General features: G+C 41.2%; 1 protein-coding gene across 2 annotated transcripts in view; it reads right to left on the minus strand.

The window, feature by feature from the left end:
• Positions 1 to 16,108, minus strand: part of LOC124856484 (filamin-B) — a 79,139-nt gene extending 63,031 nt beyond the window's left edge. Inside the window, exon 1 of one of the 2 annotated variants that reach the window (XM_047346940.1) lies at positions 15,703 to 16,108. In XM_047346940.1, the coding sequence (XP_047202896.1) occupies positions 15,703 to 15,994 (292 nt within the window). In that variant the 5' untranslated portion in view covers positions 15,995 to 16,108. The remainder of the gene's footprint in view (positions 1 to 15,702) is intronic. The other variant, XM_047346939.1, reaches the window with a different exon arrangement.
• Between the last annotated feature and the right edge of the window lie 1,569 nt (positions 16,109 to 17,677).

A 17,677-nucleotide genomic window follows, 5' to 3' on the forward strand; every position in this document is an offset into this window, starting at 1 on the left:
GGACATTTGTCAGTGTTTTTTCCAGTAATGGCTTTAATTGTGTCCCAGCACAAAGTTTCTTTCAGTGAGAGCAACAACCTGCAAGCTGTTAAGTCTTTCCCCTTAAAATGAGCTCTTTGTTCTGATGCCACTTTAAATTAATTCAAAACCAGCCATCATGGTGGGCACCAAAGTCTCAAACAGGCTGCAAAAAGTTCAGCTTTTATTCAGTCCAGACTTTCATTCAGCTGGCTGGTCTTGAGACCTGGTTTTCATTATTGATCTGATGGCAATTACAGCCTAAAGAAGCAACTGGTCATCTCAGCAGACAGGGAGCAGCAGATCAGGGTCTGGGCCACCCATGTTTACAGTATGTTCTACCAGCCAACTGCACATTAAAATAAAATAAAAAAAGAAGAGCGAAGGCCAGGGCCGTAAATATGAGACAGCGTGGGTTTTCTCTGATGGAGAAGGCAAACAGAAGAGGGAAGAGGAAGGTAAACAAACGGAGCAGAGAGCATGTTTTAGCAGGCGGGAAAAAGAGCTGCGAGCATTCAGAGTGTGAGAACACAACCAACAGAAACATCTGAGAGCAATGACTTATGGAGACGGAGATGTTCAAAGATTCAGGGCAGTTTCTACCTATTAATGGCTTCAATTCCAGACAAAAACAATTTATGAAGTTTGTAACTCTACACTAGTTCGCATTGCTCCACTGGAAACCTTGGCCAACACGCAACTGATCCAGTGCTGGACTAAGACTCTTCCGCCTTTACTACAATGCCTTGAGATCTTATTTAAATCTTTTTTGAAGAAAATTCCCCACCAAATGAGAACGAAAAACTATTTGTGTCCCTTCAACCTACTGGACTGACTGTTTTATCACACCAATATTTAATTTCTTACAAATAAAAAAAATGTACAAAAGAGTTTTTTCTGTTTTATGCAACCAACATTGACTTTTTAGTCACATGCATTTCAGAAACAAAAACCTGCACACATCTAATTTTGCAAATACTGGTCCTTCTCAAAATATTAGCATATTGTGATAAAGTTCATTATTTTCCATAATGTCATGATGAAAATTTAACATTCATATATTTTTGATTCATTGCACACTAACTGAAATATTTCAGGTCTTTTATTGTCTTAATACAGATGATTTTGGCATACAGCTCATGAAAACCCAAAATTCCTATCTCACAAAATTAGCATATCATTAAAAGGGTCTCTAAACGAGCTATGAACCTAATCATCTGAATCAACGAGTTAACTCTAAACACCTGCAAAAGATTCCTGAGGCCTTTAAAACTCCCAGCCTGGTTCATCACTCAAAACCCCAATCATGGGTAAGACTGCCGACCTGACTGCTGTCCAGAAGGCCACTATTGACACCCTCAAGCAAGAGGGTAAGACACAGAAAGAAATTTCTGAACAAATAGGCTGTTCCCAGAGTGCTGTATCAAGGCACCTCAGTGGGAAGTCTGTGGGAAGGAAAAAGTGTGGCAGAAAACGCTGCACAACGAGAAGAGGTGACCGGACCCTGAAGAAGATTGTGGAGAAGGGCTGATTCCAGACCTTGGGGGACCTGCAGAAGCAGTGGACTGAGTCTGGACTAGAAACATCCAGAGCCACCGTGCACAGGCGTGTGCAGGAAATGGGCTACAGGTGCCGCATTCCCCAGGTCAAGCCACTTTTGAACCAGAAACAGCGGCAGAAGCGCCTGACCTGGGCTACAGAGAAGCAGCACTGGACTGTTGCTCAGTGGTCCAAAGTACTTTTTTCGGATGAAAGCAAATTCTGCATGTCATTCGGAAATCAAGGTGCCAGAGTCTGGAGGAAGACTGGGAAGAAGGAAATGCCAAAATGCCAGAAGTCCAGTGTCAAGTACCCACAGTCAGTGATGGTCTGGGGTGCTGTGTCAGCTGCTGGTGTTGGTCCACAGTGTTTTATCAAGGGCAGGGTCAATGCAGCTAGCTATCAGGAGATTTTGGAGCACTTCATGCTTCCATCTGCTGAAAAGCTTTATGGAGATGAAGATTTCATTTTTCAGCACGACCTGGCACCTGCTCACAGTGCCAAAACCACTGGTAAATGGTTTACTGACCATGGTATCACTGTGCTCAATTGGCCTGCCAACTCTCCTGACCTGAACCCCATAGAGAATCTGTGGGATATTGTGAAGAGAACGTTGAGAGACTCAAGACCCAACACTCTGGATGAGCTAAAGGCCGCTATCGAAGCATCCTGGGCCTCCATAAGACCTCAGCAGTGCCACAGGCTGATTGCCTCCATGCCACGCCGCTTTGAAGCAGTCATTTCTACCAAAGGATTCCCGACCAAGTATTGAGTGCATAACTGTACATGATTATTTGAAGGTTGACGTTTTTTGTATAAAAAACACTTTTCTTTTATTGGTCGGATGAAATATGCTAATTTTGTGAGATAGGAATTTTGGGTTTTCATGAGCTGTATGCCAAAATCATCCGTATTAAGACAATAAAAGACCTGAAATATTTCAGTTAGTGTGCAATGAATCTAAAATATATGAATGTTAAATTTTCATCATTACATTATGGAAAATAATTAACTTTATCACAATATGCTAATTTTTTGAGAAGGACCTGTACATCAGCAGTTAGATTTTGCAGTCCTTAACCAGGTGGTCAAGCTGACTGACAAGAAACCGCAACCAGAGAGCTATAACGGGAAACAAAAAGGATTATATTAGACCTTCAAGAAGGAAAATCACAGAGTGAGGAGGAAGATGTTTGTTGTTCCCAGTTAGCCGTGTTTATAGAAACTGGGAAGTTACATCCGGGTGAAGCGAGGAAGGCAGTGCATGGAGGATAGAACTCAAAGCAATCTTCCCCGGAAGTAGAAAATCCACAAGAAATGGGAGAAAATACACAGAAACAAGGATCAGCTGAAGAGAAACAAGCAAGATTTCAGTGGGCAGAAGAGGAGATTTAATGTTGGAACGCTTGTTTGGTGCCTTCTAAATGAAACATCTAAAACCTGACTGGCTGAAGAGAAACGGCACATTTCTAGTCAGTGATGATATGAGGCAGCATGTCAGGTAAAGCTGCAGTGCAGATGGCGTCATTAGTTTCTACAACCTGTAGGGGTGGACATTTTCCTCATTCCATCAATCTGAAGTAGTTTTGGTCATGATGAAGCAATCTTTCAGGATGGTAATGCAGCTTTCCTCTGAGCCCAAGTGTTCTTTTAGAAAGGCAGATCAACTCGGAAACACCAGTCCTGCATCTCAAACAGGACATTTATGATAGAAAACAGAACCTCATCCGGCACGGTTCGGTCTCCTAATTGATTAATAATTTTGTTTTTAATAATGAAGTCTTCATAGAATTCAAGCGGAGGTAGAGAAATGCAGAATTTATACACGTTTATTTTTTCCCCTCAGGTAGGTCACAAAAGAATATTCATTTCTACAACACCCTTAAATTTGAGGATCATCCTATAAAATCTGAACATTAGTATGCTTGCAGAAAATGAATTCCAGATTGAACCCCAGAGTTCAAATATGAAAGCTATGAATGTTGTGTAACATTTAAAATTTCATACTTGACAAAATAAAATAAAAAAAAGTATCAACTATCCAAACGTTCTGGATGAGGTTCTGTTTACGTTCGACAGTCCTTAGGTCCACATCAGTTTTCCTATTGAAGCCTGACTTCATATTTTGCCAACAAAACAAATCTAAACATCCTCATATAAATGCAGCTTTTTCCCATTTCTTAGAAATCTGTAAATCTGACTGTTGATCAAGTTGGAGGTTAAACAAGACTTGGCATAAAGCTCACCATGCCTGAATTTAGAAGCATTCACATTAAACCTGTTTATCATTTGTGAGTCTGTGGTAATCTGCTCTCTGATCCAGTCATCCGAAACATGGTTTATATTTCCCCATCAAATGTCCTGATATAGTCGCTCCAACACAGGCTAAGATCTAGCTTTCATTCTTCCTGTTGACCTAGCTTCCCTCAACTTTTTTTTTTTTTTTTTAGCAGTACCTGAACGCATCAGGAGGCAGCTCTGGGCCTGAAGTGAAACCCCCCCCCCCCACACACACACAGCTCTGCATTACTCTAGCTAATAGCTGGCGTTGCTTGGACAACAGGTGGAATGTGCCTCACTTCTCACCGACCTTGAGAAGCTTTTCTCTGCATTTGTTATCAATCACTCGTGTGTGTGTGTGTGTGTGTGTGTGTGTGTGTGTGTGTGTGTAAAAACCATACAGCTCCTCTCCCTCTTTGTCAAGTCTTCATTAGAGCAAAGAAAGAAAACTATTTGACCAGATGAGCTTCAGCTCCCCCCAGGGACTCAGAGTGTCACCATCTTCAACGTCCACAAACTGTGGCAGTTCAGATAAAAACAGATCTGCTGAACTGCTCCTGCATATAGGAGAGGCCGAAGTTCAGAGTAAAACCTTCATAATAATCTCTATTTAGTAATTTGTCCAAATATAGCTATTTGAATTGTAAATTTCTTTCACAAGTTACCCAACTTGATCCTCGAGCTGCCTTCACACCATATGAAAAACACCCATTAGGTGGGTGTAAACGAGGGGAACATCGGAAGCCTATACTGCATTCACTGCACACTTTCTGAAAAGAGCATGTATACTGGGATAAAACGTTGTGGAATTCAGAGTTTTCTGCAGCGTCTGGACACTTAAATTCAGTGATCAACTGATTGTCGGGGAATTAAATGTCACGCCAAAAATAATCAAAGTAGGACAAGCCATCAGTTTTAAGCATCCAGCATGCTGAGGCGAGTGAATCTTCAGTGTAGATAGAGTCTTTGCAGAGTGTTGCAAAAGATCAACATTATTGGGTCACTACTGCAGTATTGGAGTAGCAGTTGAGTTGATTTTTTAGCAGAGGTGCACACATACAGGACATGTGTGCTGCAGTGAAAGCAGCTTTCACATGACATCCAGCAGGGTAACACGAGTATTAAATATGTCTTACCAAAACTGGATTCCAGAACCACAGCACTGCTCTCCAAACTGTTCAGTTTTTTTGTTTAACCTTATTTAGGCACCAATGTCAGACACTTGTCTTTACTAGTTTTAGTCATTTTCAACAGACCAGTGTTACTAGAATGGCTCTAAAGAGACATTACAATTAATGGGCCTCAATCAAAAACTAGTGTAGATTTTGTTTGTAGAAAATGAATTCCAGATGTAATTCAACCCCAGAGTACCAACAGCCGAAACATACAGCCCACAAACATTGTTTTACGTTTAAAAAGGTCATAATTCCCAAAAATACACATTAACCATCTAAATTTCAGAAAAGCTGGAAGAGTTTCTGTTTTAATCCAACAGCCCTGAGGCACACATCAAGCAGCAGAACATCAAGTTAAACACAACTGTCCAGCACAATATTGTGCAGAACTGAAACAGCCGTTTTCACACACTTTTTCCAGGCATACAGCACAGGTTCTTCAGCTGACGCAAATGCTCTTAAGTAGCATAAAGGAACACCCCCCACCAACTACTCTGTCCTGTTGAATAAGTAGGGAAATATACAGTCAGCCTTTTTAATCTGCTAAGTAAATTGATGAAGAAAACCCAAATATAGCTGACAAATATCACACTAAAGCTCACAGCTCTGAACCTAATTTTGCACTAGTACAGACCAATTATTAGACATATTTTTATTATGCTGTGAAACCAGACTGCAACTTGTGTACCTGATCTGATACCTGGAGTGAGATACAACTGTATTCTACGGCAAGCACCCATTTTCCCTGCCAGACACAGATCTGATTGAGGGCCACCAGGCCTTGAAGAAATCCTTCAGAAAGTGTAACAGCTTTCAGCAGCACAGACGACAAAACAAACTCAGATTAGAAACAGTAGTAATGGGAGAAAAATGATCCCATTACAGAGCAGACCGAGATCTCCAGTATGGCTGCAGTGATGAGCCACTCCTTCAGCAGCTTTGGCCTCACAAGCCAACCACTGATCAGATGACGTGATGATGCAACACCAACATTAATGAAGTCAGTATCGTTGAAACGGCGAACAACAGCTTCATCATTAATGTTGAAGCAGAGCCAACCCCCACTTCACACCTTCTGGACAACTCGGCTCTGACGTCTTCCCCCAGTGGCTCAGAGGGGAACTGCAGTGGGTTAGCATCAGAAACTAAGCAGCACAGAGTGTAAGCTCTGTTTTGAACATTTATCCCAGTAGCGTCCAATAATGGGCCGATGGCGCGTTCAAATGACAGTGGGAGGTAGGAAATATCAATGTAAAATCTGAAGGAAAAATTAAACCTGTCAACAAAAATCTGAATTCCTATTGAAGATCACAAAATGATACTAATCTGCAGGATGTTTTTCACAAAGCAAATATGAACTTCTAACATCTCTAAAAACACATTTTAAATAAATCAGAGAATTCACTCCCATAATGAAAAAAGTAAATTTAGTGATTCATAAATGCTTGACCTCTCTTTTGATTAGAAGTTATTCACCTCTCCCAGTTAATATAATAGATTGCTCAGGATCATTTTATGGCAAATATACTGTTCCTCTGAGCTTAGATAAACAGATCTGATGATGCTTCTGAATCATACAGGCAGAAACAAAGCGTAACAATGTCTCTTCCCGTTTCACATCCAGCCGCTGTTATCGGCACCAGCAGAGAAAAAGATCGGTTCCAGCTGAGTTCAACTTTGACATCATCAGATTAAACCAGTTTAGTGAAAAACAAACAGGTAAACATCATGAGATTGTAGCAACACAGGAGTCCGAAATTCCTGACACCAGCAGGGAGAATTGGGGCAATACTGATGTTTACACACAGCGCCATGGCAACGGCAAGCCGAAAGTGCAACTGTGTGTGTGTGTGTGTGTGTGTGTGTGTGTGGAGGGTTTCTGGTTGTAGACGGACAGACGGTTGGTTAATGCGTGTCAGAAACTGAAGCAGAGTTGATACCAAAAGTGCTTCAGAAGGAATGAAGTCAGAGACCAGCTGCTCTACATGTGGCCCACATCAAGTCCAGATTCACAACTAAATATCAAGAGCTCATATTTCAGCAAAATGATGGAATAATGTGAAACAAACAAGAGAAAGAAACAAACAGCACAGAGGTTGATGGAAAAGGTCACCAAGATGTTTTCTTCAGAACAAAACAATCAAAGCAAAGTTCAAAACATCTTCAAGGCAGCCATTTTTCCTCCATTTCAGTCTGTCTGGCTGTGATTGGGCACCAAGATCACTAAAACTTATACAAGACTGTTTAAAATCAAAAATGTATTCAATTAAATATGTGGGTTTAAGGGACCAACAAACAAGCAATGATCCATCCATCATCCCCTGCTCCATCCTAGCATCACTTCTGATTAATAATTGGCACTTTATGGGATAATTAGTTTACATAAACCCAAATCTGCATTTTTAACTCACTTCATGTATAACAACTGATCAATGTGGCGTATTAGTCTACAGTTCTGCCCCATGTAAACAGTGAACTGAAAAATACTGAATGTTTGTTTTAGACATGAAGTTAAATCTTTAAGTACCCAATTGATCTCCAATAGTGTGTCGGAGACAAGGTGAAGCAGTTTTATAATTGAGCAGTTTTAATTTTTTTCCCCCTTGATATAAATGTAAGTGGACCTAAATGTTTTCAAATTACAAGGCCGTTTAACCCAAGATATGTTTTAGGTCTAGTCTTCAACTTCTGGAACTTCAAATTAGCAATGCTACCGTTTTCCTTCCACTCAACTTTCCATCTAGTACCCGTGAACCAATTAAAGAATGCAACTGAACCCAAAGTCAATTCTGCTTGAAATTATGCAAAACAAAAACACAGACCAATATACACAAGCTTCAAACAGTTTCCTAAACAGCTTCTTGAGGATCGTCCAGAAAACATAAATCCGAACAGACTTTCACTGTAATTAAATAAAGTTTGCAGCTAAACTAAACAGCATGGGTGTTAATGTGCAAACTGCATGACAGGACAAGGCTAAAAACACTAGATGGGTGAGGTCTGTATGAATATGTATCAACTGGTCTGTGCAGCTTGAATATGAAGCTTTTAGACTGAATCAGGATTTTTATCCCCAACTTTCCGTTTAGTGAAGAACTCTGCTGCCTGCAACTCTACCACATCTGTCATATTCCTATTAAAAAGATGATATTATTAGTAATACTATTCATCTTTTAAAACATGCAGCAGTATACCTTTACGGTTTAAAGCACATAAAGTTTCAATGGAGGTGCCGCAGGCTGACTGAGTGCAGGTTAGGAGAAAGAGTTCATTAAAAACTCTACGAAGGTCACAGCTGAACACTTCTGGTCCTGTTGGGCCTGTTTTCAGAGCGTTAACTGACTCCTGCTGCTCCAGACAGACAAACATTTTCTCAAACGTAGCTGCAGGCAGTCAGGCAGAAAGGAAACCTAACCTGGACATCATTTATGGATAACAGTGCTGAAACTGGGCAAAACAAAAAAACAAAAAACGCTTCAATAAACACTGAATAAACTGTGTGCTTATCAGAGTTTAAAAGACGTTCAGCAATCATGACTGGGCAGAAGAAAAACTAGTAGTTGTGAAGTAACTCGGATGGTGAAAAGCTGCAGGTTTGAACCAATTTTATGAGATTAAGATTTCAAGCAGTAAATGTAATGTTTGACTCAAACACCGAAGGTAAAAACACAGATTTCCCTGTTAGCTGCAACTCTCAGCTCAGCCGCTGTGTCCTGCAGGGTCATTTCCACGACCTGCAGCTGATGAGGCTCAGGAATAGAAAATGAAACAGCAGTGAAAACAGATATTTTCTGCAGGACTCTGTGAAAATTAAACAACTTAATGTTTCAAATGGTGCAGCTCAAGCTGATTTCAGCGTTCCAACGAGATCTACTCTGACTTCATCCATGATGCAACTCACCAGTCTGCACAAGGGGACTGATAACACACCTTTTTTTTTTTTTTTTACAACACACACCCACAACACAACCCACTGGCCAAGGTCCAAACAAGGACGTACTGCACACACATGATTTCGCAGTAACTTCTGTAAAGTCTGTCGTTTTTCTTGGAATCACTTAACTTCTTAACATCTCCTGCGTTTTAAAGCTCATGTTCTCCTTATGTTGAAGCTCTGCAGAGGTACAGCAGACTGAGTTGATCATTTCCCAGTGAACTTCTGAGCTACTTGAAACGCCTCATTAACAATCCAGGCTGCTCTGTTACTCCTCTACATCAAGCATGAAACACTTTTAACATGAAGTCCCCCAGAGGAGGTGGTTTGGCAAGTCTCTAACACCGCGAATCTCCCTTAAATGCTAATTTTCACCAATTAGTGGAGCAGACAGTCTGTTGGGGTTGTCTTAAAGAGACAGGAGCTAAAACAGAGTTAGTCTTTAAAAAAAGAAAGTATATTTTTGCATGTTTAGATGAAGCTGCGATTAATAAAATAAGTTCAATGAACTCTGTATGGGGTCTCCATTAGCTAGAAATGTGACAAGGTCAAAATATAGCAGAGGTTTCTAAAGCTAGGAGGTCAGAGTTCACATGTGGGTGATGCAATACCAAGTTTGGGGTCTTGATCTTCAGACCAGAACGGATCAGAAGTAGAGCCGGTCGGACTTGACGGATTGTTGGATCCATTAGAGCCGGTCCGATTGGTCGGTTTGTTGGAAGCGAAGTAAAATAAAAATAAAAAAAAGCAAAGCTGGAATCTGTAGGTTCAAATTTCCCAGCAGACACTGAAAGCAACACATACACCCTGAAAGGCTGCAACCTTTTTTAGACAAGATTCACAGAAATTATTCCTCTTTGTGCTTCAGTTTTTATGAGAAACTAAAGGCCAGGGGCCTCCTTAAAAGGGCCCCAAACCACAGCGAACCCTCGACAAACAATAACTCAAAGCAGTTCCATGATTCAGCCCGACAGACAGATCTCTCCGGCACAGCTGCTACACTTTTCCCCTCATGGAGGAGAGGGGTCTGATCAACTACTGGTACCGGTAAACCCAAACTGGAACTTTTCCAGCACATCCAGGTATGAGCTTCATCTCCCGTCAGGGAGGTTGGTTTCAGGTGGAAAGAATCACAGTAACAGTGTTCTGACATGTGCATGCAGTTAGCATGTTTTACATTACACATGTAGCTGCAGGCTTTAAACAGAGAGAGCCGCGCCCTTCCAGACCGGAGCCTCATAACGCTGCAGAGAAACCATCCGACGGTTCCTGAGGAGCTGCTGTGTTTGGTTCAGATCACCCAGCGGTGGACCAAACCAAACCGCAGAACCTCTGGAAGGAGATCCAGTTACAGAAGGCAGAGCAGATGGCATTAGGCCAACCATCATATCCAATTCACCCACCATGCCTGCATCCCTCCATCCATCCATCCCTGCTCCACTTGTGATGCCACCTTCTGTACCCTTTGACCCGTCAGCTTCTCACTGCTGAATCATTTAGATTCCAATCCCTGGTCTGCATGGTTCACCCAGATATTAAGATATTGGGGTTTTTTTTGTGATCATATAGTCGATTATCTCCAATAAGACATTTTAAGCTGCTTTATCAGATATGCGTTTCACCCTCTGTCTGGTTGAACTGTTGCAGTAATATCTATTGCAGGCCTCTGTAGCTGGGTCCTAATTGATTGGCCAGTTTTGGTTGAACAGTAAATATTGGCTCTGTCACTTTTACAATCACAGCTCTGATTCTGAGTGAATCATCAGGAAGGTGAACATTAGAGAGACCAGTGTGAGAATGGTTTATTGTAGAGCTCAAACAGGCTGATTAAGCCATTAATGTCCTTGTCATAAATGAATGATCCTTATCAACTAATGAGAGGTCAAACAGCAGCTGCTCAGATACAAACGGTCATAAATTAAAGCAGCAACCACAAAACTTGAAGATATCTCCAGAAAAACAATAAAAGCATGACCCTTATATAATAGAATCAGTATTTTAGACACATCGTTTCCCTTCATCACATTCAACGATATTTCTCTAAAGCAGAAAATGCATAGAAATACAACCATGCTGAGGACAGGAGGCCTTCAGGAGAAAAGGGATGTCAAATAAATTTCTAATGTAGAAATGATGTATCATCTGGTAGCTGAAGCAAACGGAGCTCTGCTTTAACGTCTCCATGCCTCCGTCCCACGCAGGCAGGCAGTCATTTCCTCTCCTGTGGTGTGGAAAATAAAAATGAACCAACACCACAGTTTTACGTCTCTGAAAGCTGGACCTCTTCTCACTCCCGTCGCCAACCCTCAGAGGTTCAGCAGCTTTCCACCTAAATCACTTCAGCTTTCTTCCTCCCATCTAAGCTAGGATTTGAGCTGGGGATTCATCCAACAAAGAATGCACTCCTGAGGACCGATCGGTCGATGCGTTGCCCTGAAGCCGTCTCTTGGAGAAAAGAGGCCACATTATTCCCCAACTTTCCCGCTCGGCCTCTGGGGGCTTCATGTTGTCTCTTAAAAAGTTTTACAGACAAATTTAAAACACCTAAGTGGATCAGCACCACTGAGCCAAACTGAACTGGAGAGCATTCAGCCAGCTACTCCTCAGTGAACCTAAAGGTGGTTTTAAGGTGAGCTTTTTTCCGCTGCCATCATTGATATTTTACAGAAACTCTCCGACCTGGTTCTTCTCTCTGGGTATTAGAAAGCCACTTTGCTGCAGTCTTCATGCTTTTTTTTTTAACTGCAACACGACTCTTGATTTTCAATCATAAATTAAACTGATGAAGTCTGAGTTAACTTGCAAGACCGAACACAAAATTTTTTATAGACCAAAATCAGCGGCTTTTACAGGAAATTCAGCTGCTCCATCCATCCATCATCTGAGATTGGGTTGTGGAGGCAACAAAAGCAGAAGGAAACGCCAGACCTCCGTCCCAACAGCCACGTGCTCCACCTCCTCCCAAAGAGTTCCCAGACCAGAATGGATGTATAGTTCCACCAATGAGTTCTGGGTTTTCGCCTCAGGGTCTCTTTCTAGTTGGATGTGCCTGGAATACCTTAAAAAGGGAGGCACCAGGAGGCACCCTGATCAGATGAACCACCAGGACCTACTCCTTTTGATAAGGAGGAGAAGCAGCCCAACTCAGAGCTCCTCACCTCATCTCTAAGGCCAAGTCCAGCAATCCTGTTTAGGTCATGATCCATATCATAACCACAGGTGGAGTCAGAACATGGATAAACCGGTTGACAGAGCTTAATGCCGAAAAGACCAAGAAGTCAATGTCAAGCAGCGTCAATGAAGCCAACACTACAGTGGACATCAGAAACCAGGGTGGAGTTATGGAGTCGGACCTAAAGGTTATCCAGATAAACGTCACCTCAAAGAGAATCCTGCCAAACCACGACCAAAAAAAACCCAAAAATAACTGGTTTACTATTCTCAACTAAACCGCTTCAACTCCTTCACAGGTGTTCCTCAGGGACCCATTTTATCCCCCTTTTACTTTTTTTTATATTTCATACAGAACCCTTGAATAAATTAGATTGAAAAGTTCATTTATTTCAGTAACTCCATCATAAACTGAAACTGGTTAATTCCACAAAGATTGATGTTTTCAAGCCTTTATTTCTGTTAATAATGTTCTGCTTTCAGCCAATGAAAACATTAAAGAAATACAGACCAATAAAAAAATATATTTTTTTAATACAGGAATGTGGCCTTAATAAAAATATGAGGATTAATACTTGCTTAAAGGTTGTTTTAACCGGACTAACGAGCCTCATCGGAGCACATATTCTAATTTACTGAATGACTGCAGAAGAGTTAGAAAAAAACCAAATAGATCCGTGTTTCTAACATGACAGAACCAAGCTAAACTGGGCGCCGCAGTGACCCTTTATATGGAGGCTATAGTCCTCGACAGAAAGCATGATCGTTATTTTCTTATATTAGAAGTGAAAGGATTTCATTTTTCCACTTCTATCAGGCGCTGGCATCTGGACCAGAACTCACAACAGAAATGTGACCTTGAAGATGGGAAACGACGTGTAGACGTGCAGGGAGGCTTAATAAAGGCCTTCAGCAGAGGAGGCCAAGAACCTCGGACACACCTGGGGAAGCCCACAAACAATCCAGGACAATCCTGGAGGAAAACATGTTAGAGGCTGCAGAAGACCTGAGACGGGGGTAGAGGTTCACTTTCCAGTAGGAGAACCACCCTGAACATACATCCAGATAGAATGGATGTCTTAGATCAAAGCAGATTCAGGTGTGAAATACTTCTGCAAAGCACTGCAAATTCTGCAGTAGGAGAGGCTTCAGTGCCGAGACGAGGCAGTCACAGATAAAAATACGCATTAACCCACAGGTTTACCCTGCGTGATGTTTCTGCAGACTTGATTTAAACAGATGAGTTGTTAACCAGCTTCAAATGGAGGAATCATTCATTTGAATCAGCAGTGTCCTTGATAGATCTTCCCTCCACTCTAAACTCCTCCTGTGCCACTCCTAGTTTCCTCCTGATGGCTCATGCATCTGATTGCAGAAGGAGTAGACCCACAACGATCGGAACAAACCACAATGAACCTGGCAGGAGTTTGAATGAAGAGAAGATGGATGTTTGCTTCTAATCCTGCAGGACAGGCTGGAACAAATCTGATCCAGAGGCCTTTTACAAGACCAGAGCTGTTCAGAGTGAGTAATGAGCCCCAGTGACGTGCAGAGAAACACTGAGAGGAACGGAACCCTTCCAAAGAACAGGAGCAGAAATGCAGCAGAGCCCAGGATCTTTTTCAGATCTGCCAAGATCAATGAGGGAAGGTTTGCTTCGTTTGCACCGATTAAGCAGGAAAATCTGAACCCAAATATGAAAACTCGATAAGAATCACTTATTGATCCACTCCTTCAGCACAGAAGAAAGGTGCAGTCAGCCTCCATGTCAACCTCCAACGCTCCTGTCGATCTGCGCCGATCAGGCCTTTTCCTGGCCGATTTCGATTTCCAGCTGACCTGCTGATTCCAGCTTTTTTTTTTTTTTCCAAGAACAGAAGAAAGTACTGCATGCTCCTTTTTGGAGGAAGATATTCTGAATCCAACAGAAAACTAAGCAATTACCCAATTCACCCCTTAGAGCAAAACACCCTAATATGTATCTGATTTTACAAAACTCAAAAAAGTACATCACAGCTGATGTATTTAACCAGAAAACAGTTTATTAGTGTTGATGCATTAAATGAATAGAAAAATAAAAATTCAGCATTTGACCTGCAGATCAGAACCGGTGAAGGGAGAGAAAAAAAAATGGGTCCATTCCAGTTTCTGGCCAGTTGATTGGTGCATCTCTATTAATGTCTAAATGGAGGAAAATGGACCAAGACTGAATCCATAAATGAAACCCAGAACTGCAGCCAAACAGGGCCGAGCATCCACACGGTCCAATGTTTAGAGTCTCCTTGTCATTTAAATCCACAGATCAAGTTTCAAAAACACAGCACCACAAACTAATTACAACCATTTCGTTTTTTTAGTTTTCACAACAAAAACATAAAGGAACAGAAAAACTAATTACGGTTTGGACAGAACTGCCCTGTGACAAGCCGGCCCCGAACAACAATAATCCAGCTATTGTTCCTCTGCAGGAGCAACACAGAACTGATATATTCATGGACAACAGTTGCTGGAGGCTGGGGTAAAGCAACTGGACTGGGGTCCAGTTTCGCCACACCTGAATCCCACAGAAAACCTCGGGGATCAACTGAGTCGCCGTGTAGAAGTTCATAACCCCACAGAACCTCAGTGACCCGTCAAGGAGAGAAACATGCCACGCCTCAGCAGAAAATGAATGTTATTTCAGAAGAAGAAATGACCATTGTTTGTTTCCACTTAAATTCTCCACTTTTATCCTTTAATAAAACTGTAACAAACAAACCTTTTCCACAAATTTCACCTGAAAGTTCCTTCATCTCCGGACCTCTGCATGAAACCTGCCTCAGAAAGCCAACCCAGGTGTGTCCCGTCTGCTGCTCATTAAGCTCAGCATGAAAATAACCGTCCACATTAGATACACCTGCAGTCATCTCTAAATTAAGCTTTTTGTATCTCACCTCCAGGTAGATTTTATGATCTTCTAATCGACCTCGGTCAATAATCTCAGGCCTTAAACCTTAACCTCATAATTACTCAAGTCATATTTTGGCTTATATGACTTAGTGAAATAAGCCATGAGACTAAAAAAGTCAAACTAATAAACAGCATCTGAAAGTCAGTATATATATATATATATATATATATATATATATATATATATATATATATATATATATGAGAGATGCTTTTAAACAACATGGATTCTTGATTTTAGAAGCTTTAATTAATGTGAAACAGCAAATAAATTGTGATTTGGGAGGAAAATGTGTTTATTAATCAGGAACAGGAGAAACTAAAGCTGTAAAAAAAATCTAGAAGAAAAATTGTGAAAGTCTGATAATCTCAAAGTTTACAGTAGCATTTGGTTCATTTAAAGCTAAATTTTAAATAACTTAAAACTGGTTTAAAGTTGGTTCCCTATTGTTCAATAAACATTCACCTGTATATTGTTTTTTTCAACAACAACAAAAAAATGAATAATTTTATGTTAAATTAAACTTATTTTCAGGGAATTTCCTCCGTTTCCCGTAACTTTTTCCCCGGTCCTGCAACCACCGGAGCTCTGTGAGCTTCCTGCCCGTCCAGGCCGCTCGGTTCACGGTCACTCACCGATGGAGACCAGCTTGATGTTCTCCCTTTCCAGGAACTCCAGGGCCACCGAGACATTCTCCAGCTTCATCTGCCTGAAGTTGGGCCTGGAGTGGTACTTTCTGAACATGTTCTTCTGGCTCAGAACCTCCAACAGGGCGATGAGCCGGAGGCCGTCTCCCAGGTCCAGCTGCAGGTCCCCGATCCGCTTATTGACGCACTTCAGGTGTTCGTTGATCCAGCGAGTAAAGGTGTTCTGCTGGATCTTCTTCCACGGAGCGTCCTCCGCCAGGTCCTTCTCTGTGGCCGGCATGTTTCCCCGCTGGGTTTCTGGTTCGGTTCTGATTCGGACTGTGGTTAAAATGTGACCGCACTGAATGAAGCCGAGGTGTTTCCTCGGAACCGCCGCAACTTGGTTTGAAGTCTTCGCCTTAACTCGTCCAGACTTAACCACTACTGCTGCGTTCACTGCAGCTCGGAAATCCCACCTTCCCTGATCAGCGGAGCTTCTGCGACGTTTTACCGCCCCCAGCCAGCTGGTTGTTCTTCCATAGAGGTGCAGGTAATTTGTCACATGGATATTAAAATGAACAAGGCTCTGAATCAGCTTTACTGAAAAATAAAACCGACGTTAAAATAGCTTTTTGCCATTAAGTAGATTGAATTACTTCTGTATTCAGTTCAGTTAAAATATTAAAATGTTTTTATAAATACAAATAAACCGGAAAATATAGCAATAAGTTTTATATATAAATGACAAAAAACAATGAAATAATAAAAATATAAAAAATACGCAAAAAAACTGTGTTTTAAATATATAAAAATAAATTAACAAAATATATGCAGTCTTTTATATTCATCCAGAGCCAGTGAGTAACTGTAAATGTTACAGAAACATCTTTAAGGTCTCTCCATTCTAAAATGTTATGTTAGTTTTCTACAGGATTACTGCAAGAAAACTATTGATAGAAAATGTCATGCCAACGTGAAGACTTGCAGCCATGTAAATGCTCTTGGTTCCAACTGAAATAAAATAATAAATTAACCCTTAAAAATCACTTTTCAACAGAGCTACTGGTATAAGGCTTAGTATCGCTATTAAACTAGTATATGTATGCCAGATCTGATCATAAGTTAATATTGCTAAACAAACTGAAACAATAATATGTAGAACTATAAATTTTCTTTATTTGAAAGTAAAAAAAAACAGTTAATGTCTCTTATGTTTAAAAACGTTTAAAAAATACAAAAGAACAGGAAGGAACATCTCCAGTCACTCTGCTTGGTTTCTTGCTTTTGCTGCTTCAGACTGAAGCAGATCAGTAAAGTTTGATCTGATCAGCTGAAGGTTCAGCCTCCTCATCACATTCATTTCGGTGACATCTGCAGTTCTAAGACCGTTGAAAGTTTAATTGGAGTGAATATGAAGCAGGAGGAGTCAGAACAGGTGTATTTGACAAGCCTGACGCATGTTTCTGAGCTGAGAAGCTTCTTTAATGTCTTCAGCTTCCCTGAGAAGTAAAGGTGAATCAGCAGAGACGTAGATTTATGTCATCTCTTAAATCCCTCGACATGTTCCAGCCGTCTCGTAAATTTGAGATCTTCCTCCAGCTAGATGACTGATGCCGTGCTGAAACACTCAGGGAAACATCTGAGGACACTCAGGTCCGGACCTGTTTCATGTTGAGATCATGTCTTCATTGTTTCCTCAGGTACACAGATTAATGTCCTTCACTGCTGAGGTAAACACAGCTGGAGAAGATGAGGGAAAAACAACAATCCATATTTACCACATTTCTGATTTCACAGCTGGTTTCAGGTCCAGTGAAACTTTCCCACAAAGCGATGCCAAGAGAACTCTGTCCTCCCTACTTTTTAAATAACATAAAGATCTACTGGACCCCATATTAGAGGAGGAAAGGGAACACTGGACCTACCTCCTGAAGGTATCAGAAATGTACAGTTGCAGCAGCATTACCCTATGAAGACAGTGTCT

This window comes from Girardinichthys multiradiatus, chromosome 20 (genome assembly GCF_021462225.1).
Source record: "Girardinichthys multiradiatus isolate DD_20200921_A chromosome 20, DD_fGirMul_XY1, whole genome shotgun sequence".
Classification (NCBI taxonomy): domain Eukaryota; kingdom Metazoa; phylum Chordata; class Actinopteri; order Cyprinodontiformes; family Goodeidae; genus Girardinichthys; species Girardinichthys multiradiatus.